The 25470-nt window shown below is 53.3% G+C and overlaps 1 protein-coding gene across 2 annotated transcripts; it reads left to right on the top strand.

The window, feature by feature from the left end:
• On the top strand, positions 1-23663 carry ZFYVE27 (zinc finger FYVE-type containing 27). 2 transcript variants are annotated; one of them, XM_062213947.1, is made up of 12 exons: positions 1-170; positions 956-1153; positions 4073-4143; positions 5888-6074; positions 9151-9246; positions 11338-11450; positions 12420-12559; positions 12959-13045; positions 16116-16260; positions 20797-20843; positions 21129-21210; positions 22185-23663. In XM_062213947.1, exons 2-12 carry the CDS (start codon positions 957-959, stop codon positions 22247-22249), a joined length of 1230 nt encoding a protein of 409 aa, XP_062069931.1. In that variant the 5' UTR covers positions 1-170; position 956; the 3' UTR covers positions 22250-23663. The 2 variants fall into 2 exon arrangements, with proteins under 2 accessions (XP_062069931.1, XP_062069932.1); XM_062213948.1 differs by having other exon boundaries at positions 3-170; positions 12974-13045; positions 22185-23662.
• The last annotated feature ends 1807 nt before the right edge of the window (positions 23664-25470 follow it).

Genomic DNA, 25470 nt, shown 5'->3' with positions numbered 1-25470 from the left:
CCGCGGCGGAGACGGAGGAGGTTCGCGGACCTGCGACTTTAGAACGGCCCTGGGAGGAGGCGTGGCGTCGGGGTGGGGCGGCGCGGACGGGACGCTCCGGGGCTCAGCGGCCCTTTTGGTTGTCCGTGGCCGTCGCTGCCCCTGCACCCGCCGAGCCGGCGGCCGGGGAGGTGAGGCGCCCCCAGCCCACCGGCGTGTCTCCGCCAACCGACGGTGCGGAGTAGGTGCCTAGGCCCCGCGGCGGCTGCCACTTGCTGGCCCAGCGACCTTGGGCGTGGCCTTCCCTGCCTGGGCCGCGGGGTCCCCCATCGGGCTCCCAGGGCTGCAGAGCCGATGGCCAGAGCCCTTGGTGGCGCTGACCTCCTTCACGCCTTTCTGTGCTTTTACCTCGTCCGCGGGAATTTCGGGCTCCCAGGGGCCCCTTTGTCATCCGCCTTCCGTCTCTGGTCGCAGCTGCCTACCTGGGACGGGCTAGGGTTGCTCGTTGGCTGCTCAGCGTTTGGGGTGGGACTTAGGAAGATGGGTGAGGGGTCTGTGACCCGTATCAGAGAGGGCAGTGGGTGGAACGGGCGAGGGTTTGCCAGTCCAGATCGAGGGTGTTTGGCAGAGGCTTCACAGAGCAAGCAGTGATGCGCACACGGCTACCTGAGGGGTGGGTAGGAACTAACCAGGAGAAAGGTGGGAGCGAGGTGATCTAGGACGTGATGTCTCTTGAGAATACAGGCTGCCTTCCCCCGAGCACCCATGCAAGCTTGGTCTGTGAAGAAAAAGGCATTGGCCGGGGAGTCCTAAGAGCGAGATTGACGAGCGGGATTGTATCCGAGCAGTTCACCTCGTGTTGCTCTGCTTTGGGCATTCCCCAGGGGGGCCGTCCACGTGGCCACCACGTAAAACGATGCACAGATCTTGGGTACTGGAAGTACAATGCACTTGTTGGGACTCACTATGGTTACAGGATGCAGACATCAGAGCGGGAGCGGAGTGGGCCGGAGGTGAGCCCCAGCGTGATGCCCGAGGCCCCCCTGGAGTCTCCTCCAGTCCCTACCAAGTCGCCAGCGTTTGATCTTTTCAACTTGGTTCTGTCATACAAGAGGCTGGAGATCTACCTGGAACCCCTGAAGGATGCGGGTGACGGCGTCCGATACTTGCTCAGGTACGGCCTTTGCGTGGTTGCTCTGGCCTGCTGGGCCTTCTGCCTTCCTGCCCTGCAGTGGTGATGGCCATCTGGGCAGTGACTGGGCTGTCCTCTCTGCCTTAGCGAGGGCGGGTTCCGAGAGGTCTGTTGGGCCTCTGGGGTTGTCCAGGACCACCCTGCGTCTCAGGTCTAGCCCAGGTATTCTGCTGTGGGCCGGATCTGAGTGAACTCCTGCCAGCCAGCCTTGGACGGCAGGCCACCTTCAGTTTAGAGCAGCCATGTTCTTTTTTTTTCCTCTCCCATTTGCATAATTAATATTCAAATTAGGACATAATTTTGAACAAAAGTTGAACAAACACAAATGACTGAGTAAGCAGGTCCCCTTTTCATTAATTGTTTGGGATTATGGATCGAAATGTTTTTCACTTTCTGTTTTGATTTTCATCCTTCATAATTTTCTGTTTTTCTCCTTTCAGCTCACTTTATTTCTTAGTGTTAAAATTTTTTTTCTTTTAATTACAGACATAGGACTTCCCATTCCCTAAATACTTCAGTTTATCTCTCTAAATAATTGGATATTTACTTCATAACATCCTTTACACAATTAGGAACAATTCCTTGATATTATCCTATACCCTGTTCATATTCAGATTCTTCAGTTTTCCCAGAAATGTCATATACGCTTGTTTTGGCTAACTCAGGTTCCGTCCAGGACGGTGCATTGTATGTGAGTGTTATGTCCCCTAAGTCTTTTCCAACCTGAAACAACTCTTTTTTTTTTTCCCATGATGCTGACATGCTGACAAGACGGAGCGCTGTCCTGGAGAACTTTCCTCCTAGATTGGTCTGGTTGCCGCCTCATGATGCAAACTGGAACTTACATTTAAAGGATAGAGTGCCATAAACCCTGGTTGTTACAGTCCCAAGGAGCAGAGGTTCTTGACTGGGAGCCTGTGTTTGGGCGCGGGGGGTGCACATGGGTGTATCTCTGGGGCAGAGTCCTGGTGCGATGCTCCTGGAGACCTCCCGCCCTCTGCGGTGCCTGAGAGACGTGGTAGGAGGCAAGGTGAGCGGAGTCAGGTTCACCCTGAGTCTTCGTCCTTAAACTGTTGAGTTTCTCAGCCTGGAAGTAGCAGGTGCTTTATTAGCTCTTTGACCAAGCCCCTCCATTTCTCCTGTTCACCTCTTTAATTTTTCCTAGAGATGTGCTCTCCTTAAGATCACTGTGCTCTTGGTGCCAGGGATAGGAGGTGGCCTGAAGAGGGGCCGGCACAGCCAGCCAGCTGAAATGACCTTTGGTCTGCCTGAGGGGAGAGATATACCCTCTGCTGGTTTCTCTCTCTGTGTGTTTTACCCTTTTGTGGCAAAACACAAAAGTTAAATATATCTCACCGTCTCCTCCTCCTCCGGTAGCCCGCCGTGCTTCTTGGCACACTAGTGTGTTCCGGTGTTTCCGCATTATGGACGCAGGCATCTGAGTAGGTGGAGGGATTGCTTAGGTCTGGGTGGAGGCGGCGCAGGGGCCCCAACAATCCGCAAGGAGCCTGTGGTCTCGCTGCTGCTGGGGGAGGGAGCACTGGTCTGGGAAAGTGGCTGTCAGATTAGTTTGTGCTCTTGATTGTTCTTTTCTTAGTAAAGAGGATTTGACTTTGAAGGGTGACCTGATGTTGGGCCTTGGCTAATAGGGCAGAGGCCTAGAGCTGCGGTAAACTTGTGAAAGACTCCTGTGGGATCAGCTACTGCGTAGGCCCTCTGGGTCAGTCACCACATGAGATGCAAGGCGAGAGGCTTTAAAATGAAAGTGACTTCAGTGGCAGCGCCACGTTTTTATTTGTGAAATGGGATTGGCTTTAGACCTGGCTGTCGTTGCTTTTACCCTGGTGCTTCCACCAGAGTGACTCACCTGATTCAGGTGAAGCCGATTAGGGTGGGGCCAGTGCTGAATTTCAGGGGAAAGGCAGAGAGGGGTCATTTTGTTTCTTTTCTCATGATTGTTATTAAAAGGTAAAAAGCCCTCGTGGTCGCCTCAGTCAGCAAACCTGAAGCACTGCAGGCAGAACACAAGAACACGCTTGGAAGCGGAACGCTGCTTGCCAGCCACTCCCTGTGTGCTTTTCTGCTGTCCGTCTGCTGGCCTGCGTCGTGTGTACACCGGCAGTGCCCGCAGAGCATGGGCAGCAGCGGCTTTATTAGGACACCGTGCTGCTCTTCTCTGCTGAATGCCCCTTCCCGGGGCCACGCGGCAGCCCGTGCCTGTCCTCTGCAACCGCCTCCGTCCCCTTTCTTCCTTCCTTGGGGGCTTCTCACTGCCAGGTGCTGCTGCTGCTGGGGGCTGTGCCGTCCAGGCCACGCGGCACGCACGGGCGTACCCTGTGTTCTTCGCTTTCTGGTATGCTGAAATAAGCTCTTCATTACCTTTCCTTTTGACTTGGAATGTATGAAATGAACTCTCAGAATTGAAGAAGAAGATGAAGTCACAGAAGGAGTCAAGGAAGTCCGTAATGTATTCTCTCGGTTTCCATACGAGGTGACTCTTGTGCAGTGGTTATGTGTTCATAATGAAATTTTGAAAAGGAATAATGGAAAATATTAAAGACGCATGTCAGCTTTACCTCTTAAAGGAGAATAGGCCCTTGCAGAACACACATTCCAACAGTATTAGCTGGGTTTCTTAACAGATACTTGGTGCATTCTTCTCCCTGTAGGAGAACGTTCTATCAGATTGTTTCGTTTTCTCACCCCTAGAGCTAACGTGTGGAGTTCTGGACTCCTGGCTGCTCGCCTGAGGGAGAGGCCCTCGTTTCATCCCTTCTTTGTCCAGTGTGTCCCAGGCCTCCTCCTGTCCTGGTCTGGATGTCCTGTCCTGGGCCGTGCTGCCCCTGCTCCCTCCCAGCTGGAGGAGTGGCTGGTTGGTGATCAGGACTCTCTGTGTTGTAGGTGGCAGACGCCTCTGTGTTCCTTGCTGACTTGCCTGGGCCTCAACATCCTGTTCCTCACCTTGAATGCGGGTAAGAACTGCTGCCAGGGGTCAGCGGGCTTTGTGAGTGAACGTGGGGGAGAACACCGAGTGGCAGCCTGCCCGAGGGAGCCACTGTCCTTGCCCTGGAGGCGGCAGAGCCGGGCTTCAGAGAGCACAGGCCAGCGAGCTGCCGGAGTGCCCTTGGTGAAGGCCTGCCTACTTTTCCTCATCTCCGGGGGAGAGTGCTAACGGGCTTTCCTCCTAGGGCATCTGTGGGGGGTGAGACCCGGGAGCAGCCCACATGGTACAGCTCCCATTATTGTCACTGTTGTTGTAATGGCACTTGCTTCGTGACTGATGCTAGGGCATTGCCCTGTTTCCATTTTGGTTTCCACGCTGGTACAGGGACCATTCGGGGACATGGCATGGGCCAAGGGTGTGGGAAGGTGAGCTGATGGGGAGTCTTTGATAAATCTGTTGATTGTCTCTGATCCAGAGAGGCCAGAGGGGACTGCTGGGCAGTCACCAGCAGTGAGGAGCGGCGGGAAGCCTTTGAGGTGGAAGTGTGGACCCGTGAGTGTCTGTAGGGGCCTGGGTGCTGGTGTGCCCTGTGGACCTCCTGTTACAATGTAGGCTGTGCCCAGCCCTTTTCCTGGCTGCAACTGGCAGGTGGCTGCAGTGAAAAGCCAGCGCCCTGGTGGGTCTGGGCCAGGATGTTCCGAGGAGCCCGACCTTTGTCTGTGTATCCTGTCTTAGGTTGAACTGGTCTTTCTCAAGTGTCCCCTTCGTTTCCTGTGGAGACATGGACTCAGTGGTTTGAAAGTAAACCCAGGCTGGTGCCGCAGCTCACTAGGCTAATACTCCGCTTGTGGTACCGGCACCCCGGGTTCTAGTCCTGGATTCTGTCCCGGTTGCTCCACTTCCAGTCCAGCTCTCTGCTGTGGTCTGGGAAGGCAGTGAAGGATGGCCCAAGTGCTTGGGCCCTGCACCCACATGGGAGACCAAGAGGAAGCACCTGGCTACTGGCTTCGGATTGGCACAGCGCACCGGCCACAGTGCGCTGGCCATTGCAGCCATTTGGGGGGTGAACCAACGGAAGAAGGAAGACCTTCCTCTCTGTCTCTCTCTCTCTCACTGTCTAACTCTGCCTGCCTGTCCAAAAAAAAAAAAAAAGTTAACCCAGTTCACCCGAGGTCGCATCCTGTTTCTTGGTTGGACTCTTTGCCTGATCAAAGCTTCCCAGAATGCACTCTCTTTCTTTCTGACTGCCTTTCAGACAGACAAACCTTCCCCGAAGGTTAGATCTTCTGAGTTTCTTTCTGGAGTGAGTCGGTTCACATGATAGGCGTTTCCCCAGCACTTGCGTGGCCACCGCTCTGTCGGCTTGCTGTCGGGCAGCACGTTACAGGCAACAAGCGCTGCCTTCGAATTTATCTCTGCCTCACTCTGCAGTGCCCTGTGGTGTCCTGAACGCCGCAGGAAAGGCTTCCGGTCTGCCCTCGTGGCTCTGAGTTCCCAGTGTTGGTCACTGGGGGCTCTGACGGGAGGTGACCAAATGACGAAGTCTCAGCCCCCAACTTGTTACCATCTGTGTGATGTGTCATGTGTCGTGTGGTGATAAGGTCTGTGAGGAAAAGTAAAGCTGTTTGAGGCGGCTGGAGAGTGGGCTGTGTCCTCCAGTGTCCGGGGAAGGCCTCTTGGACAGAGCCCTGGAGGAGGTGGGGGCGTGAGCATGTGGACACGTGGGCGGGCAGGCTCCTCTGTGCTACCTGCAGTGTTCTCGAATCCCGTAGGTGCGTGGTACTCGGTGGGCGCCTTGATGATTTCCGTGCCGGCCCTGCTGGGCTACCTTCAGGAGGTCTGCCGAGCCCGGCTGCCTGAGTCGGAGCTGATGCGGAGGAAGTATCACAGCGTGAGGCAGGAGGACCTGCAGAGGGTGCGCCTCTCTCGCCCCGAGGCTGTGGCTGAGGTGAAGAGCTTGTGAGTATGGGAGAGAGGCCTGGGAGGTGGGGATCAGCCCAGCACAGCAGGCGCAGTGGCCACCCGGACAGAGGAGTGGGCATACCACCGACGTTACTTTGTTCAGTTCGGTAGCATTCATGGATGAAGAGAAATTCTGGCTGACGTAGCTGGAAAGTAACCAAGTGGGGTGGACCATCCAGGTCCACCCGATTTCACAGCTTTAGTTCTTTCTGTTCAAGAGATGGGCTGGGGTCTTAACCAAGCTTGTGCATGTGTGGGCCGCTACCTGGGCTCAAATCCCAGCTCTTCCGTTTACTTGCTGTGTCATTTTGGACAAGTGGCTTGGCCTCTGTTTCCCGCAGGTTCCTCCTGTGTTAAACGGGTGGCCATGGGGCTTGCTCATAGGACGAGCTGTCTGGAAGGAAGCACCAGTCAGTGGTGGTCACGACTGCTGCTCTGGAGACACTCCCTCAGTCTGCTGAGCTGCTGCTTGGAGGAAGCATCTTCAGTCTGCTGAGCAGCGTTGACTGTCGCAGCGTCAGTGGCTGCTGGCCGTTACTGAGCCCTTCCCTGGACTGGGCCTGTGCAGCAGGGGTTAAAAATAGTTGTAAACGAACAGATACCTGGACCCTGCCCCAGAAATTGAGTCATCTGGTCTGGGCATCTTGCTTTAGGAAAAAACTTTAACTTTGAAATAATTTTCCACTTACAGAAGTGATGCAGAGAATGCCTGTATGTGCTTTACCCTGATAGGACGATGAACGTTGGCCGCTTGGGCTTTAGCCTGCTCTCTGCATGTATGTGTTTTTTGTTTTTTTCCCTAGACCATTTGAATGTAAATTGCAAATCTCATGCCTGTTTACCATGAGTACTTCAGTGTATATTCCTAAGAATGGGGACATTCTCTTACGTATCCACAGTACTGTAATCAAAACTGGGATATTTGACATTGATAGCATTAGTATTATTATCTAACATGTAGTTCACAATGAAAGTTTACCAGTTATATTGATGAAATTTGTTAGATCAATTTTCCCTGATTCCCGCATCTAATCCAGGTTTGTGCATTACATTGGCTTTTTTTTTTTTTTTTAAAGATTTATTTTATTTATTTGAAAAGTAGAGTTAGAGAGAGATTGTCCATCCTCTGGTTCACTCCCCAAGTGGCCAAAATGTTCGGGGCTAGTCTAGGCTGAAGCTAGGAGCCTGGAAGTCCATCCTGGTTTCCCATATGAGTGGCAGGGGCCCACACAAGTTGGGCTATCTTCCGCTGTTTTCCCAGATGCATTAGCAGGGAGTTGGATCAGAAGCAGAGTAGCCGGGACTTGAACTGGCACCTATATGGGATGCTGGTGTTGTAGGCAGCTTACCCTGCTGCACCAGAACACTGACCCTACATTGATTTTTTTTTTTTTTTTAAGATTTATTTATTAGAGAGGCAGAGTTACAGAGAGAGAGAGAGAGAAGCAGAGAGGGAGGTCTTCCATCTGCTGGTTCACTCCCCGAATAGTCACAATGGCCAGAGCTGGGCTGATCTGAAGCCAGGAACCAGGAGCTTCTTCTGGGTCTCCCACGTGGGTGCAGGGCCCAAGCACTTGAGCCATCTCCCACTGCTTTCCCAGGCCACAGCAGAGAGCTGGATCGGAAGAGGAGCATATGGGACAGGAATCAGCACCCATACGGGATGCCGGCACCGTGGGCGGAGGCTTAACCACAGCGCTGGCCCCCGCCTGTGTTGGCTTTTATGTCTCCTCAGTCTCCTTTAACCTGAGGCAATCCCTCAGTCTTTGTTTCTCATGACCTTGACATTTTGTCATAGTTCAAGCTGATTTATAGAATTTCCCTCAATTTTGGGTTGTTGATTCCTTGTAATGAGATTTAGGCTGTGCATTTGGGGCAGTAATATGACAGGTGAGATGCATTTTAATGTATCCATTCAGCAGGCAGATGATACCAGGAAATGCCAACTGTCTGTTTAGTGAAGGTTTCACCACTGTAAATGATCATTTTACCGTTCACTGGTGGTGGTGGTGGTCAGAGGGGAGATCTTTGGAGACTGTGTAACTAACTTGTTCCTTATTCCCCCAGTGTGTTAAAGTCCAGTGACCTCGCCTTTATCAGTTTATTACTGTGATGGTTGCAAAGCTGATTTTCTCATTGTCATCCCATCTACATTTATTAGCTGGCTTTAGAATGTCTTTCTTATTTATTTTAAAAATGTTTTATTTAAGAGAGATTCCACCTGCTGGTTCATTCCCTGAATGCTTGCAATGGCTGAGCAACACTGAAACTTGGAACTCAGAACTCAACCCAGGTCTTCTCCGTGGGTGGCAGGAACCCAGGGACTTGAGCCATCACCTGGTGCCTCCCAGGGTGTGCATTAGCAGGAGGCTGGAATCAATCGCGGTGCTGAGACTGGAACTCAGGAACTGTGATGTGGGATATGGGCATCCTAACTAGTGACTCAACTGTAGGCCAGATGTCCACCCATCGTATTTATTTAGTATGAAGTCACAGATATGTCCCTGTCCTTTCTAAGTGCATCCTGACTTTGTGGTACAGCAGGTTATTCCAGCTCACCTTACATCTTCCTTGTACCAGCCCTCAAAGCAGCCATTTTTCCAAAGAGCTCTTCAGAAAACCACAACTGGGTACAAGATGAGCTCATGGCTTGTGGGGTACATCTGTATTTAAAGAAGAAAAAGTCTCCCCAAGTGTGTCTGCTGTGTGTAGTAGGTGGAGGACATTGATCTGCATCCTGCCACCTGGCCTACAGCTGCTGTGTACCTGTGGGGTGGCACCTGATCCTCTGATCGATTAGGAAACTGCAGCCCTGGAACACTTAGCATGAGCAGCTAGCAGGAGCGCAGAGCAGGGACCTCAGAGTCGCTGTACCACAGGAAGAGGCTCCATAAAGGGAACGGAAATGTGAGCGTAGTGGCGTGGCCAGGCTCTTTCCTCCTGTGCTCTCTAGAACCATCCCTAGCCAGCTGAGCCTGCGAGGTTCTGGGCTCTGCTTGCCCACAGTGTCTGTCCTGCCTGGTGTGTGTGTGGGGCGGGGCCTATCTACTCACACATGGCCCTGTATCTGCAGCTTGATCCAGCTGGAGGCCTTCCTGAGCCGCCTGTGCTGCACCTGCGAAGCTGCTCACCGCGTGCTTCACTGGGAGAACCCTGTGGTGTCCTCACAGTGAGTAGTCCCCCTCTTGTACCTCCACTGCCTTGTAGGAATTTGCGGCTTGAGCCTCAAGCCAAACCAGCTTCCTGTCTAAGGGGAGGGTGCCTCCTAGACAGTTTGGTGTAGATCTGCATGTATGCTTGTAGGCTCTAAGGTGGTAGGTTTTTGTTTAGGTGCTTGCTTTTATATGCATAATTATATTTTAATACTATTAAACTCACCATGTAATCTACCACCGTGATCTCATGTTTGGCTTGCCTTGTAGAATTGGTTATATATATATATATATATATATATATATATATATATATCAGTCTTTCATATGGATAGTTTCATACTGTGGTATTTCTTTTATTTTGTTTTACTGATAAATGGTTTTCCTTGTTGCCTTTTCCTTTGGAATTATTTTTAACATTAGAGTAATATTCAGCAAATATAATTTATGGAACCATTCTGTTACAGGTTTAGTCAGTTCTTTTCATTATTAACCCTGTATTGAGCATTTTTATGGATTGAGCTTTAGTCTTTCAAAAATTTCTTCTTAGAACAACTTTTTTTTAAAAAGATTTATTTATTTACTTGAAAGTCAGAATTAGAGAAAGAGAGAAATTTTCAGTCTGCTGGTTCACTCCCCAAATTGCTGTGAGGGCTAGAGCTGGGCCTGTCTGAAGCCAGGAGCCAGGTGCTTCTTCTGGGTCTCCTTTGTGGGTGTAGGGGCCCGAGCACTTGGTCTATCTTCTGCTGCTTTCCCAGGTGCATTAGCAGGGAGCTGGATCAGAAGTGGAACAGCTGGGGCTCAAACTGGTGCCCATATGGGATGCCGGTGCTACAGGTGGCGGCTTTACCCGCTATGCCACAGCCCCGGCCCCAGAATAATTTTTTTTAAGATTTATTTGAAAGTCAGGGTTACAGAAAGAGGAGGGAGGGAGGGAGAGGGAGAGAGAGAGAGAGAGAGAGAGAGAGAGAGAGAGATCGATCTTCCATCCTCTGATTCACTTCCCAAATGGCTGCAATTGCCAGGGGCTGGTTCAGGTTGAAACCAAGAGCCAGGAGCTTCATTCTGGGTCTCCCACATGGGTGCAGGGGCTCAAATACTTGGACCATCCTCTGCTGCTTTCCCAAGCCATTAGCAGGGACCTGGATTGGAAGTGGAGCAGCTGGGACTTGAACTGGTGCCCATATGGGATGCTGGACAGACAGCACTTTTGCTTACTATGCCACATGCTGGCCCCAGAATAAATTTAAGGATGAAACAGTGGCATCAAATGGGATGAATGTTATTGAGACTCATTATATATGAATAATAATAACTAATATTTAGCCTTCACCTTGTGTCAGAAACTGTGTGCAACTTTTTTTTTTTTTTTTAAGATTTATTTATTTGAAAGGCAGAGTTAGAGAGAGGCAGAGAGGTCTTCCATCTGCTGGTTCGCTCCCCAAATGGCCACAACAGCTGGAGCCAGGCTGATCTGAAGCCAGGAGCCTGGAGCTTCTTCTGGGTCTCCCACATGGGTACAGGGACCCAGGCACTTGGGCCATCTTCCGCTGCTTTCCCAGGCCATTAACAGGGAGCTGGATTGGAAGTGGAGCAGCCAGGACTCAAACGGCGCCCATGTGGGATACCAGCATTGCAGGCGGTAGCTTTAGCTGTTACATCACAGCACCAGCCCCTCAACACTTTCTGTGTGTTATCTTACTCTTTAGTAACGCTGTGAGCTCAGCACTGTCTTCATCTCCATTTTATCCATGAAAGAACTGATGCTTGGAGAACCAAGGACTTGCCACAGTGAGAAGTGGCAGAGCTAGATTTAAATCCTAGTTTGTGTCAGGACTTCAGAGTGTGGATGCTGAGGAGTGATGACCGTTGAGCCAGTTTGCTGCCCCCAGCTGCAGACACTGCCATGGCCTCACGCGTGGCAGCAGCTGGTGACTTGGTGGTAGTTCTCAGTGTGTCCTCATCACTGTTTGTACCTTGTTTGATTGGCAGGTCTCAGTGGTTTACTTCCAGGCCCAGAGCTGTTTCTTCCCTGGTCTCTCTGTGGCTGTTTCTGAACCTGTTTCCTTCTGATTATAAGGATTTCCCACCCTATTGTTCTTCCCCAGGTTCTATGGAGCTCTTTTGGGCACAGTGTGCATGTTGTATCTGCTGCCGCTCTGCTGGGTCTTCGCCCTTTTAAACAGCACACTCTTTCTGGGGAATGTGGAGTTCTTCCGAGGTAAGTCCTAGAGAGCTGGAGAGCTGCCTGAGCTCTCGGGTTCATCGTCTGTTTGCTGTGCCTTCACAAGGTGGAACACGCCACCAGTCCTTCCTCGGAGGGTTCTCTCCCGCTTCTCTGTGATGTTAGGGGATATTGACATCATACCAGGGGAGGCTGCTACTGTAGGGGTCCCCTCATCCTTCCCCAGGTGGATAAATCACAACTTACATGAAATGGTGGCTCTCCCAAAGCTGCCACCTGTCCCCCAGGCTGTACCTGTGGTTATTGCTACATTGGTGTGTGATCCCAGAGTGCCCAGCTGCAATCTGGCTTCTAAAGTGGGAAGGGGCTTTTGAGTCATAGGGGCCTGGGCCACTGCATATGCTTGGGCGATTGTTATATACATATATATGTCAGAATTATTTGATTATTTATTTGAAAGATGGAGTGACAGAGAAAGAGATCTTCCATTCTCTGGTTCACTCCCAAGATGGGCCAGGCTGAAACCGGGAGCCTGGAACTCCATCCAGGTCTCCCACATGGTGGCAGAGATCCAAGTACTTGAGCCATCATTCACTGCTCTCCCTAGCGCATTAGCAGGGAGCTGGACTGGAAGCGGTGTAGCCAGGACTCGAATTGGTGCTCTGGCATGGGATGCATGAATCACAATTGATGATTTAGCCTGCTACACCACACTGCCAACCCAAGTTGCTGTGTTTGTTTTCCTCCTTGTGGTAATTAATTTTAGAAGCCATCATTGATTGAGCAGTTCTCACGTGATACTCTAGGCAGTCTGAGGTAGGTGGTCGTGTCTGTTTCATTCATGAAGCTTAGGTTTGTGACGTGCTCGGAGTGAGGAGGGTGACTTGCCCTGCAGCCGAAGGTGGGTGCTGCGGGGTGGGCCGGCCAGCTGTGGAGGCGAGCACTTCCCCAGCACCGCTCACTCTGCCTCATGTCTGCCTCCCGCCCCATTCTTGCTCCGCATAGTGGTGTCTGAGTACAGAGCATCTCTGCTACGGTGGATGCACCCCAGGCAGGAGGAGCCTGCTCCCCAGAGTCTGCCTCCACCAGATGCTGTGGGGAAGGCTGCTCTGCTGGACAGCACGCCCGCCCCTACGCCCACGGAGGTAAGTGCCCCGGCCGTGAGTGCTGTCCTGTTACCCGCTTGCTCATGCCACGTAGTTCCTGGTCTCTGAGATGGTAACACGTGGGCTGCAGGTGTCTCTGGCGATGGGGTTATTCTAATTTCAGAGAAGAAGGCTGAGTGGCTGCCCACAGCCTCAGGGCCAGGCCCTGTGCCCAGCCACTGTGCTTGCTGTATAGCCGCTATTGGTCCAGTTGTGGTCTCATCCCATCTCCCTATCCCTGCTAGGTAGAGGTTGCTCTGTTTCCTGTGACTCCCTTCTTTGCTACAGTTGTACCACTGCCTGTGGGGTGGGGACAGGTGTTTGGGGAGCCTGGATGCCAGCTTAGAGGAGGTGACCCTCTGCCTCAGGGACAGGGCTGCCATCCTTCTCCTGTCATAGGATCTTTTCTCTCAGGACCTCACGCCAGGCAGCGTGGAGGAGGCTGAAGAGGCGGAGCCAGATGAGGAGTTTAAAGACGCGATTGAGGTGGGTGGCCCTTTCCTATCACTCCCAACCGACCAGGCCAGAAGTTGGGTGGCCCTGGAGCTGAGGAGTTTTTATTATCTTATGTCCAAATGAGAAGCTCAAACTTCCTTTGAGCTAGAATTCACTGGTTCAAAGGGCGCCACTGGCCGTTCCCTCTCCTGTTTCCAGTCTGGTCAGCCCTTGATGGTGCTGAGGCCTCTGGGAAGCGCTTGGGCTGGGAGTTGTCCCGCCTTTGCTGGAAACAGTGGGCCTGGTGTCTTGGAGGCAGGGAAAGCAGATTTGCAGGAGACTGCTGCCTTGCTTTTCTTTGCTTCTGCAGAGTGAGCTCTGTAAGATGTCCCTTTTGGAAGTGGGGAGGGAATTAAGAGGAATTGGCTCATTACCAAGTGCTCATGACCAAGGTCAGGGGAAGTTAAACAGCCATCTTGATTTTAGGACAGTGGTTCAAAGTGATGGTCTGCAGAAGTGTTTTATTTGGCATGTAAAGTTTTAAAGTAATTAAAATTTTTTTGAATTTATATAAAGGGAATAAATTTCATGTATTTCATAGATACAGTTTTAAGAACATAATGATTCTTCCCACCCTACCCACCCTTCCTCTAGTAATGGTTTTGAGCCGGTGTTGAAACATGGGGATATTTTAGTTAGAATTCTAGATTTTCAGTTTCTTGGTAGCCCTGAGTCTGCAGCAGCCTGCACAGCTGAGGAGCGACTGTTTCCTTTTGATAAGTCATTTGCTGTGCTTACACATGGTCCCCTCACACCCTGTCCTCTCCAGTCCCTGCAGTCTAGTGGTGGTGGTTTCATTGTCACGTTTGCACTATTGTTTTTTTAGAGTAGGAAATCCTTTTTCCTTATGCCTCTGTGAAGTAAGAAATTAAGATACAAGCTGTGGGGCTTGTGAATTTTCACTGGGCCTATGGCTTGGATCTGGCCTACGGCGCTATTCCATCAGCTCTATCCCTGGAGGCATTTGAAGTTTCCTTTTTTTTGGACAGGCAGAGTGGATAGTGAGAGGGAGAGACAGAGAGAAAGGTCTTCCTTTTTGCCGTTGGTTCACTCTCCAATGGCCGCTGCGGCCGGTGCTTCACGCTGATCCGAAGCCAGGAGCCAGGTGCTTCTCCTGGTCTCGCATGGGGTGCAGGGCCCAAGGACTTGGGCCATCCTCCACTGCACTCCCAGGCCATAGCAGAGAGCTGGCTTGGAAGAGGGGCAACCGGGATAGAATCCGGCGCCCCAACCGGGACTAGAACCTGGTGTGCCGGCGCCGCAAGGCGGAGGATTAGCCTGTTAAGCCACGGCGCCGGCCTTTTTTTTTTTTTTTTTTTTTAAGATTTATTTATTTATTTGAAAGAGCTACAGAGGAGAGTCAGAGAGAGAGAGAGAGAGAGAGAGAGAGAATCTTCCCATCTGCTGATTCACTCCCCAAATGGCCACAACGACTGGAGCTGGGCCGATCTGAAGCCAGGAGCCAGGAGCTTCTTCAAGGTCTCCCATATGGGTGCAGGGACCCAAGCACTTGGGCCATCTTCCACTGCTTTCCTAGGCATATTAGCAGGGAGCTGGATTGGAAGTGGAACAGCCAGGACTCGAACCGGCACCCATATTGGATGGTAGTACTGCAGGTGGCAACTTCACCCGCTGTGCCACGGCACTGGCCCCTGAAGTTTTGACAAGTAAAAGATTTCTCCAAAATTTTGATGCTTAGTTGTAGACTGTGATTCTGGGGGAGAGGGGAGATATGTATAACAGGGACCTTCAAGCGTTTAAAAAAAATATGTAATTATTTGAAAGGTAGAGTTACAGATAGAGAGGGAGAGACATTTGTTTTAAAACATTTTGTTTTAGGCTGGCACTGCGGCTCACAGCTAATCTTCCACCTGTGGCGCTGGCACCCTGGGTTCTAGTCCCAGTTGGGGTGCCGGATTCTGTCCTGGTTGCTCCTCTTCCTGTCCAGCTCTCTGCTGTGACCAGGGAAGGCAGTGGAGGATGGCCCAAGTGCTTGGGCCCTGCACCTGTATGGGAGACCAGGAGGAAGCTCCTGGCTTCTGGCTTCGGATCTGCATAGTTCGCTGGCCATAGCAGCCATTCAGGGGGTGAACCAATGGAAAGGAAGACCTTTCTCTCTGTTTCTCTCTCTCTCACTGTCTAACTGTCAAAAAAAATTTTTTTTGTTTTATTTGAAAAGGTGAGGGAAAGGGGGAGGGGGAGAGGGAGAGGGAGAAGGAGAAAGATCTTACATTCATTGGTTCACTCTCCAAATGGCTGCAATAGCTACGACTGGGTCAGGCTGAAGCCAGGAGCCAGGAACTCCATCCTGGTCTCTCATGTGGATGGCAGGAGCCCAAGGACTTGGGCCATCTTCGGCTTCCTTCCCAGGTGCATTAGCAGGGGGCTGGGTAGCCAGGACTCAGAACTGGTACTCCAGTGTGGGATGCCAGCATTGCAAGGGGCGGCTTCCCTGTTGGGCTGCAGTGCTGGTCCCGTTCAAGCCTTTTTGTTCATGACCCACAGTAAGGAACACATTTTGCCTCTTGACCCAGTTCACTCTTAGGTTTATAAAACCTAAGAGAAATAAAAGTTTCCTGAAAATAAATTGTAAGATTTTCTTTCCTACTCTGTTCTCTTTTCAAATGAGTCACTAAGTTGATTTCACCCAGTTTGTAAGATGGTGGTGCGTAGGGTTCTCCAAGTGTCTTCATTGGGGGCATCTATTAATATCTCCCTTTGGGAGGACTTGGGACATGAACTGTCACTTCTGTGGTTCCTTTTTCTGGAGGTCCCCCTGCAGCAACTTCTTTCTTCCTGCTATCTCTTTCTGTTTTCTCTCCTTCTCCCCCGCACCTTGGGAGGCAGGAGACCCATTTGGTGGTGTTGGTAAGTAGGAGCGTCGGTGAGATGGGCGGGGCTGTGCTGTGCTGTGCTGGGCTGGGCTGTGCTGTGCCAGGCCAGGGGTCCGGCCGAGCCAGCTGTGCTGCACCCGGTGGCATCTGCTGTGCTGGGGTGCCTCTGCACGCAGGCCCTGGAGCATTCTGAGAGGGGGCAGGACTGCAAGGAGCTGTTCCCACAGGAGGATGACGAGGGAGCCCCGTGCCCGGCAGAAGATGAGCTAGCCCTGCAGGACAACGGGTTCCTGAGCAAGAATGAGGTGCTGCGCAGCAAGGTGTCGCGGCTCACGGAGCGGCTCCGCAAGCGCTACCCTACCAACAACTTCGGTATGGACGGGAATGGCCAGGAAGGACTCATGGGGCTGTGGGGCACACTGGCCACGGGGCAAGAGTCTTGGAATCAGGGGTGCTGGGAATGGGCAAATCCCACGTGGGCCACTGAGGGAGTGAGCACGGGTTCTTCTTTCTCTTCCTACTTGAGCATGAGTTTGCAGGAAGACAGGGAACTGGGTTTGGGAAATGCCACGCAGGCCTGCACGGTGCTGTAATTCTGAGACAGAACTGTGGAGGGCAGTGGAGCACAGCGTTGAGAACGGAGTGCAGTCTCACTGCCTGGGAAAAATGAGCTCTCGTGGTGACCTTGAGCAAACTATTTCACGTCCATGCCTCAATTTCCCTTTCCGTAGAAGGGGATAGTAGTTCTTACACCATAGGGTTGTTAAATTCTGTAAGTGGTGTGTTAACATGCAAAGCCCAGTGCTGTCCTACGGGGTTTGGGGAGCCTGCTGGGGCAGCTTTAGAGAAGAGCAGACTTGGCTGTTAGCATAGCTTGGCCACCTGGCTGGGATCAAGAGCACCGGGAGCTGAGCCAGATACAATTATGGCAGAAGCCTAGAGTAGCTGGTGATCCGGGAGCCGGCCTGGTCCCGAGAGGTGCCTCTCTTCTGCCAGTGGTCAGCTGATGGAGCAGTGCAGGGGCTGTACTGTGTTTTCTGGTGTGGCGTGAGCTCTGGGGTCTGCCTGGAGAAGTCTCTGGGGTTCATCTTGAGGGGTTTGCTCCAGGGCCTCCCGGGGCTGCTTCCTGCCCCTGCCGCAGCCAGGGCAGTTGCTGCTTCCTTCTGCCGTGTGAGCATCTCCCAGCCATTCCAGATCCCTTCTCTGTCCCTCTGTCCCTTTCTCTCTAAAACAGATTTATTTACTTATTTGAAAGGCAGAGTCACAGAGAGAGAGAGAGATCTTCCGTTTACTGATACATTCCCCAAATGGCCACAACAGACAAGGCTGGGCCATGCCGAAGCCAGGAACCTGGGACTCCATCTGGGTCTCCCATGTGTGTGGCAGGGGTCCAGGCACTTGGGCCAACTTCAGTTGCTGTCCCTGTGCATTAGCAGGGAGCTGGATGGGAAGCGGAGTAGGCAGGACTCGAACCAGTGTCCATATGGGTTGCAGGTGGTGGCTTAACCCTCTGTGCCACAGCGCTGACCCCGGTTCCCTTCTCTTACTCTGATCACTGACACTGACTGCCCTGGAACGCTCTGTGCCCAGTGCATGCTCCACGTCCATGATCTCATTCGACCCTTGTGCTGGGTGTGGTGGGAGCAAGCAGTGCCTAGGAGCTCGGAGCAGCGGAGTCCCAGAGGGCCCACGTGACACTACACAAGAATCATTACTCTGGGTCTAGCAGAGGACTTGCTTGTATCTTTGCATTTTGAGTAAACTTTGCAGATGGCATCTGAGGTGAAAGGAGTGATCTGTCCTTCAGCCAGTACACGGTGGATCTGGGGCTCAGGTCCAGTTATCCGATTCGGTTCCTTTGCTCTTTCTGCCTCCTCATCGTCCTCCTCTTTCCACTTTCCCTTCACCATGGGGTCTGAAGCCTCTTGTTTCAAGTGTGTCCTGTTTCTTTTTTTGACAGGCAGAGTGGACAGTGAGAGAGAGAGACAGAGAGAAAGGTCTTCCTTCTCCATTGGTGCACCCCCCAAATGGCTGCTGTGGCTGGCACGCTGCAGCCGGTGCACCACGCTGATCCGAAGCCAGGAGCCAGGTGCTTCTCCTGGTCTCCCATGGGGTGCAGGGCCCAAGCACTTGGGCCATCCTCCACTGTACTCCCGGGCCACAGCAGAGAGCTGGCCTGGAAGAGGGGCAACTGGGACACCCCAGTTGGGACACCCCAACCGGGACTAGAACCTGGTGTGCTGGCGCCGCAAGACGGAGGATTAGCCTAGTGAGCTGCGGTGCCGGCCCCTGTTTTGTATTTGGTTTCTGGATCAGAAAATCTGCCAAGGCAGGCAGAGGCCTTTGGGTTCCCCGGAGGACGTCAAGGGCAGCTAACGCTGCGTCTCCTAAGCCTCTAGCCCCCACCTGTCAGCTCACTTTTCCTGCCTGAAGGTGTTCTCCAGCCCCTTGGTGTAGCACTCTGTCCACTGGGCGTCTGCAGCCGGCTCTGTGTCCTTCCCGCCAGGGTGAGGTGAGCTGCTTTAGGGGCTGCTGTAAGAAAATACACTGAACAGGAAGCTTTTCAGCAGAAATGTATTCCTCTCTGTCTTGGACGTCGCCTACTTGGGAACAGGCTGTTGTTCTGAGACTTCTTATAGAGGCACTAACCCGATTCATGAAGCCCCTGCTGGTTTCCTCCCAAAGGCTAAACCTCCTCTGCCATCACTTGGAGCAGACTAAGACTCAACTTAAGAGTTTGAGGGGCTGGCACGGTGGTGTAGTGGGTAAGGCTGCCACCTGCAGTGCTGGCATCCTATATGGGCGCCAGTTCGAGTCCTGTTTGCTCCACTTCCGACCCAGCTCTCTGCTATGGCCTGGGAAAGCAGTAGAAGATGGCCCAAGTCCTTGGGCCCCTGCACCCATATGGGAGACCTAGAAGAAGCTCCTGGCTCCTGGCTTCAGATCGGCCCAGTTCCGGCCATTGCGGCCATTTGGGGAGTGAACCAGTGGAGAGAAGACCTTTCTCTCTTGTGTCTGCCTCTCCGTAAGTCTGCCTTTCAGATAAATAAATAAATATTTTTTTAAAAAAGTTGAGAGGGAACCATTCCGGGGCTGTTCCCTTCCTGCTGCCTGTGGGTAAGAGGATGTGCGTGGGAGGAACCAGGGCAGGCTGTGCAGGAGCTTCTCTGTGGCCTCCCAGTGGGACGGCTCTTGTGGGGAGGCCCCCTCTGTCCTGGAGGCCCGTGACCATTGTCCTGGCAGGTCCCATGGGGTCCGGGCTCCCCTTGCTCTCAGCTTGTGTGCTGTGCGGTGAGTTAGGAAGCTGGAATCAGAGCCTTTGCTGAGAATGGGGCCTGAAGAGTTGGTTAATGTTGGAGGGAACAGAGGCATTCTCGTCTTCCATTGCCTGTCAGCTACGTCAGTTTGCAGACTCCTCTCTGGCCCCAGGCCTGGGTGTGGGTGCTCAGCCTTTTCAACAGACCACAGGGGTACGGTCCCAGCAGTCTGACGCCGGCCTGTTGTTGAGTAGCCCCTTTCTCCATTGCATTCTCTTTTCCCCTAGCTTAGGAAGGTCGGGGCAGTCCCCCTTCCCTAGTCCTTAGTGCGAGGGCAGGCTTCGAGTCACTGGTTTCCTGCCTTGGCACCCCAGCAGGCAGACTCTGCTCTTTTCTCCCCATCCCCTGCTAGGCCTCGGCTATCCGACAGACAGCGATGGGTCTGCATTTCCCTAAGTGTAGCTGGGGTCTGTCTGTCCTTGAACCCAGGGAATTTCCTTCAGTAATTCTGGCTGGATAGAGGAAGGGACCACATGTTGTTGTCAGCATAGCTTTGGGCCCTTTGTGTGAAGGTGAGGCCTAGTGCTTCGTTCCTGGCCAGACAGGTGATCAGGAGGCCTCTGGTCCTCACCTTGTGGGAACATCTGTCATCTCCAAACTTCTATCAGACCCCCTTCCTCCTCCTATCCATCTTCATTTATTTCTTTGAGAGGCAGAGAGAGAGAACGAACCCCTATCTGCTGATTCACTGCCCAAACGACCTCAGTGCCCAGCCCCAGCCCAGGGCTGAGCCTTTCCCGGCTGTCTTCTCCATCCCACCTGCTACTCACAGGGCCTGTGTGTTCTGTCCTTCACGTCTTTTTGGAAGGTGTCTGATTTTGAACTTCTTCCTTGGAGTGTTCCAGTGACAGAAAGCAGAAATCTGGGTTTTTAGGAGGTATTTCTCTGTTCCCTGTCGAGTTTTCTTTTCTTACTTTCTTTTTTTTTTTAAGATTTATTTATTTGAAAGGTAGAGAGGGAGATTGATCTCTTTCTGCTGGTTCACTCTCCAAATGGCTGCATCAGCTGCACGGGCCAGGCAGAAGCTATGCGCCTGGAACTCCATCCTGATCGTCCACGTGGGTGGCCAGGGCCCAAACACTCGGGTCATGATCTGCTGCCTTCCTGGGCACATTAGCAGGAAGCTGAACTGGAAGCTGAGTAACCGAGACTCAAACCAATATGAAATACTAGCTTAGTTAGCTATGCCACAATGCCGGGCCCTTCTGCCCTGTCTAGGATTTTGTAAGGAGGCACTTAGGAGGGAGTCATGGCAGGCAGCTTTCTTCAGTCCCTACCAGCTGAGCCGGGTTTCCAGTGAGAGATCCTACTGCGCGCTCTGTGATCTCAGCCGAACCTACATGTGGGCCGCTAAGCTCCAGGGGCATTCAGGGGCCAGTGGCTGTGAATGGCCTGGCGACAGTACTTCCCAGGGGTCGGCAGTCTTTCCTTCTGAGTTTGAGTCCTTCCTTTTGGCTCAGAATCTGGACTTGGCTCCCTTGCTCGTTGTGCCCAGTCTGGCATCCTAGAGGTCCCATTCATGAAAGCCAGGAGCAGGTAAGAATTGAGAGGCTGGCCTGGGCCAAGGCTGAGTTGCTCCCTTGTTTCCCAGGGAACTGCACAGGCTGCTCTGCTACCTTCTCAGTGCTGAAGAAGAGGGTGAGTCTCCCTGCGGTTGTGTGTGCCAGGACAGTGGGCTTGGGACCGTGGTGAGGCCTTGGCATCCTTGCTTTGCTGAAGCGGCTTTGTCTTCCCTCATCCCCTTGCTCACACCTTCCCTAGCTGTCCCATGAGGTGTTTTGCATGATCTCCTGCCCTGTGTAGGTGCCTCCCCAGTTCCACTTTCCTCGGATGGGGTCAACTGGTGGAAAGGAGGGAAGTGGTGGAGACCCCAGGCCCGGGGTGGGGGCTTCATTTGACACCGGTCTTGGCTCTTGTCTGCAGCGGAGCTGCAGTAACTGTGGAAACAGCTTTTGCTCTCGGTGCTGCTCCTTCAAGGTACCCAAGTCTTCCATGGGGGCCACAGGTGAGTGGTGGGGGTGGCAGGCATCTGGGCAGTGGGGGACTTGGCTCTTCCTGTCTAAGGGGGGGTTGCATTGTGGGAAAGGGATGAGAGGTCAAGGGAACCTGGAGTCCTAGTCCAAAGCCTGCAGTGACATCTCCTCCATCCCCATCCATTAACAAACACAGCACCCGGTGACCTGCAGAATAATAGTAACAAAATGAATCACCTGACCACTTCACCAGTTAAAAACAACATTAGCAGCACAAGGCCCTCTCACTCCTGCCTTCCCCAGAGGAAACCACTGTCCTGAATTTAGTCCTTTTCTCATTACCTTGATAACAGTTTTAACAAAACTAAGCACATTTCTTTTCCTTTTATAAAGCTGCACATGCTTGTTGTAAATGAAGCAAAACAAAAAATACAGATGAGCAAAAGAAATAATTCCTGATCTCTCCCAGAGAGAGTGGTCGGGTGTGGACCCTGCAGGCTGCTAGCGTGCCTGTGGGAGAAGCGGACGTGCTCTTGAAAGCTGGGGTCCTGTTTTACATGCTACTTTGTACTGTGTTACAGTGTTAAAGCCAAGTGCATTTCCCTTCTGATCTTGCAAGTAGCACATGCTTATTAACTAGGAAACTTGGAAATGACTCTACAGAAGAAGGAAGAGAAAATAATCCTGTAATCTTACCACCCAGAGATAACCACTGTTAAAACGTTTTGGGAAATTTTCCTCTGGTATTTTATTTAAAAAACATTTTAAAAAGATGTTCTGTTAGTGCCAAAAGAGTTTCTAACGTGCAGAACACCTGGCAGAGGCCTGCGTTGGCATCATCACCCCAGGTTCCCTTGGAAGGAGGTGTCTGATGAGGGCAGGCTAGAGAGCTGGGTTGGGAGGGGTGGGCCAGGTCGTGGGTGGTCTGTGTGGGGCTTTGGGGAGGGTGGTTCTGGTAGCCAAAGGGCCCCAGCAGACGGCTCACCATATTCTTCCTTTTTTCCAGCCCCTGAAGCCCAAAGAGAGACTGTGTTTGTGTGTGCATCGTGTAACCAGACCTTGAGCAAGTGAGAAGGGAGGCCAGGCGCCAGCTACCGCCATTCCCTGGGGCCATCAATAGACTCCCCCTCCCCCCAGCCCCCTGTGGGGTGTGCAGGGCAAATGTGGCCTGAATGCTCGGTAGGCTTCCCCTTCCATCCCTTGCTGTCTCCAGCCCTGGCCCACAGTGGCTGAGCTCAGACCCTGAGGGGAAAGGAACCCCTGGTGGGCCTGGCTGTTGGTCCTTCTCTGCCTGGCCTTAGTGCACTCAAGGCTGGGCAAGGAGTGTCCACTAGAGGGCAGCAGGGAGCTGGGCCTGCTCTCCACCTGGCTTTGGTCACCAGGCCAGGGAATTCTGGGAGACCTGGGGTTGGGGAGAGAGGCTCTTCCCGTCTGCCTCAGAGAGGCCAGTCCCTCTGCCTCAGAGGAACTGCACAGGGCTTGGGGGTGCTGCACCCGAGCCCTGCTGTGTGAGTGTCCCCCCAGGTGCCAGGATCTGACCATTTCCCTCTCAGAGGGTGTGACCAGGGCTAACTGGACCAGCAGGGCTTCTAGAAACAGCTCCAGTTCCCAAGCTCCCCAGAGGAGCATGTGTATGGGAGGGGCTGGCCAAGTCGCTCAGTGTTACGTGGAGCAAAGCATGGGGAGATCCCGGTGGCTCGAAGGACCTCAGCCCCACCTTGCAGTCTCAGCCCACGAAGTGCTCTGGTGTCCCCAGCTCCACTCACTTGACCACTCCCACCCCCTGGTGTCCAGGGCAGCCTTCCTCAGCCCGCATCTAGGGACTGCGAGGCCAGGTGGCTGGAGCAGAGATCCTGAAGCCCTTGGGCCTCAGAGGCCTGGGAAGTGAAGGGACTTGCTGGGCTGGTCCTGGATTCCGGGGCTGTTCCCTGGAGGACAGCCTGAGCTATGGGGTCAGCCCAGCAGGCGTCCCTCTGTTCTTTCCAACAAGTCCACGTTGACTTCTGGACTCTGAGCAGCCCAGCGTCTCTACGCAAGCCATGAGCTGGCTCAGGCGCCTGTCCCTCCCCTGGAGCTGTTCTGCCTTCTGAAGTATTTATTTATTTATTTGATGGTTCCTGGGAACATGCAGCCAGGAAAGGGATGAGAGGATGAGGGGCTTCTACTGAGACTCCCCGTGGCCACGGCCGCCTGGGACCCAGGATCCACAGACGGCTCGGATGGTTCTACTCCCTGGGGGACCTGGGCAGGAAGGCTGGGAGACAAGGTCGGCTTTCTCATCAGGCCACGCGGTTTAGGGCTCAGCAGCTGACGTTGCAGTCCCTGGGGAGCCGGGGGCCCTGGGTGTACCCTCTGTGTCCTGCTCTGAGATGAGAGTTAAGTACCCTGTACTTAATTTACACTGGAGAGGAACCGAGAGGCCCCCTGTGTGTGGAGAATCACCAATAAAAAGGCCTCATACTTGTTGGGATTTTGTCCTGTCCCTGTGCTGCCGCTCTCCCATAGCGGGGGTGCCAGCCTCCTGGAGGAGCGGGGTTGCGCCTTGCACGCAGGAGGGCCTGAGCGCATGCTTGTCGGATTGACTTGAGACTGTCTTGTGACCCGACTGTGAGGGCTGAGGTTGGTACGTGTTAAACAGTGCAGGCTTTAGAAGAAAGATCTTAGCAAATCCTTCCAAGAAAGCCATACAGGGTCAGCTCCGAGGAAGCCTAGAGGCTGCAGGAAAGTGGATTTGCTGAGCCAGGCAGTGGAAAGCCAGCTCTGGGCTGACGCTGGCCAGCACTGGTGCACCTCTCCTTTGGTGTTCGCTGCGGCCCCATGAGGCAGGCACTGTGCTCCCCAGCAGCTACACCGATGCATGGCCCTGCTTTGCCTTGTGGGCTGCCTGGGGGTCTTTCTGTGTGGCTTTCCTTATCTGTAAAAGGGCGTGGCAGTGCTTTCTGGGGCTGCTGTGAGGATTCAGTGAGATCATCCAGGTAGAGCACAGCACCCGGCACACCATAGGTGCCCAAGAAACAAGCTCCTGACGGCCTTCGGGCAGACACACAGCTCTGCCCTGGCTGCCTTACTGCAGGGGTTCGTTGTGTCAAGCAGGGAAGAACTTGAGCTTGTTGGAGAGGAGCATCAGCGAGAAGCAGGAGTGTGGTTTGAAAATGCAGGGGCAGTATCATTTTATTTTTGGAAAATGAACCAATGCCTGATGATGGTGAAACACTGACTGTACCAGGAGTCACTGGCACCGCTTCCACCCTCCTCCTCCAGTCAGCAGCCTCCTAGCCTGCTTGAGCTGTCTGGGAGCGAGCTGTAACTGGGGCGGGCAGCATGAAGCCCTGCTTCTCAGCTGGTGGCTTACCAGCCAGGACAGGACTGGCACACGGGCTGGCCTGGGGGGTACCCTGTCCCTTGTAGAGTTGGATAGGTTGCAGAGTCTGTTCTCAAGACCCAGGGGAGGGCTGGGTGGCCAGGTTCTGTATGACTCTGGGGCTGGTCGGGACAGGCCTGGGCTTCCAGCGCCCATAGTCTGCCTGGGACCAGAGTCCGTGTGTCCTTTCTGGATGGCTTGTGTGTGGAGCAGCCTCCAGTAAGCCCTTGGCAGACCTTGAGCTGGCAGTGATTCCTGGGGTCCTCAGGGTTTGTGTCAGATGAAGTTCCAGCTTCCCTTTGTCTCTGGAACCTTGGAGGCGCCCCCTCAAAGGTCCAGGCCCAGTGTCTCCTACAGTTGGGGGCCCTTGGGCTAATAGTGAGACCATGGTTGCTGGAGCACTGAGGCCAGGCAGCATCTGATGCATTCCCATTCCCACCTCCTGACAGCCCCCCAGATTAGGTCCAGTTAACCCGTGAGTAGAGGGAGGTGTGGGAGGGCTCAGGAACCTAGCATAGTGATGAAGCCAGGGAGCCAGTGTGTGAGTTGTACCACAAGTGGAGACTGCGTAAGGGAAACCTTGGGATGAGCCCAGTGGCCCTGCCTGTCATCCCCTCTGTGCTGCCTGGTTTCCTCTGGCTGCAGGCGCTGGCCACTTCGACAACCTCCCTGCTCCCCTCCCTCCATCCCCAGGCCAGGAGAACAGAGGCAGCCTTGTGCCAGGAGCTCTCCCTGACTCCCCCAGCTCCCAGCCACCCCACCTCCTGTTCTGGCTGGGTTCCTGCAGCACCCCAGAGCAGCACATTCCATTCTCTGGCACAGCTGGGGGCTGGGGATTCCGGATTCCCCTGGCCGCCCTCTTGCCTCATGCCCCAGCGGTGTTGGCTGCCCGGGCTGGGTGCTGGGTCCAGCCACATGCATTCCAGAAGCA

This window comes from Lepus europaeus, chromosome 17 (assembly GCF_033115175.1).
Source record: "Lepus europaeus isolate LE1 chromosome 17, mLepTim1.pri, whole genome shotgun sequence".
NCBI lineage: Eukaryota > Metazoa > Chordata > Mammalia > Lagomorpha > Leporidae > Lepus > Lepus europaeus.
The sequence above is the reverse complement of the archived record's forward strand: the minus strand, read 5'-3'. Positions and strand labels throughout refer to the sequence as shown.

Coding starts and splice junctions, on each gene's coding strand:
- ZFYVE27 (XM_062213947.1), top strand. CDS start 957: ATGCAGACATCAGAGCGGGAGCGGAGTGGGCCGGAGGTGAGCCCCAGC. Junction 12,560..12,958: donor CCGCCCCTACGCCCACGGAG/GTAAGTGCCCCG, acceptor CTCCTGTCATAG/GATCTTTTCTCTCAGGACCT. Junction 21,211..22,184: donor GTCTTCCATGGGGGCCACAG/GTGAGTGGTGGG, acceptor CCTTTTTTCCAG/CCCCTGAAGCCCAAAGAGAG.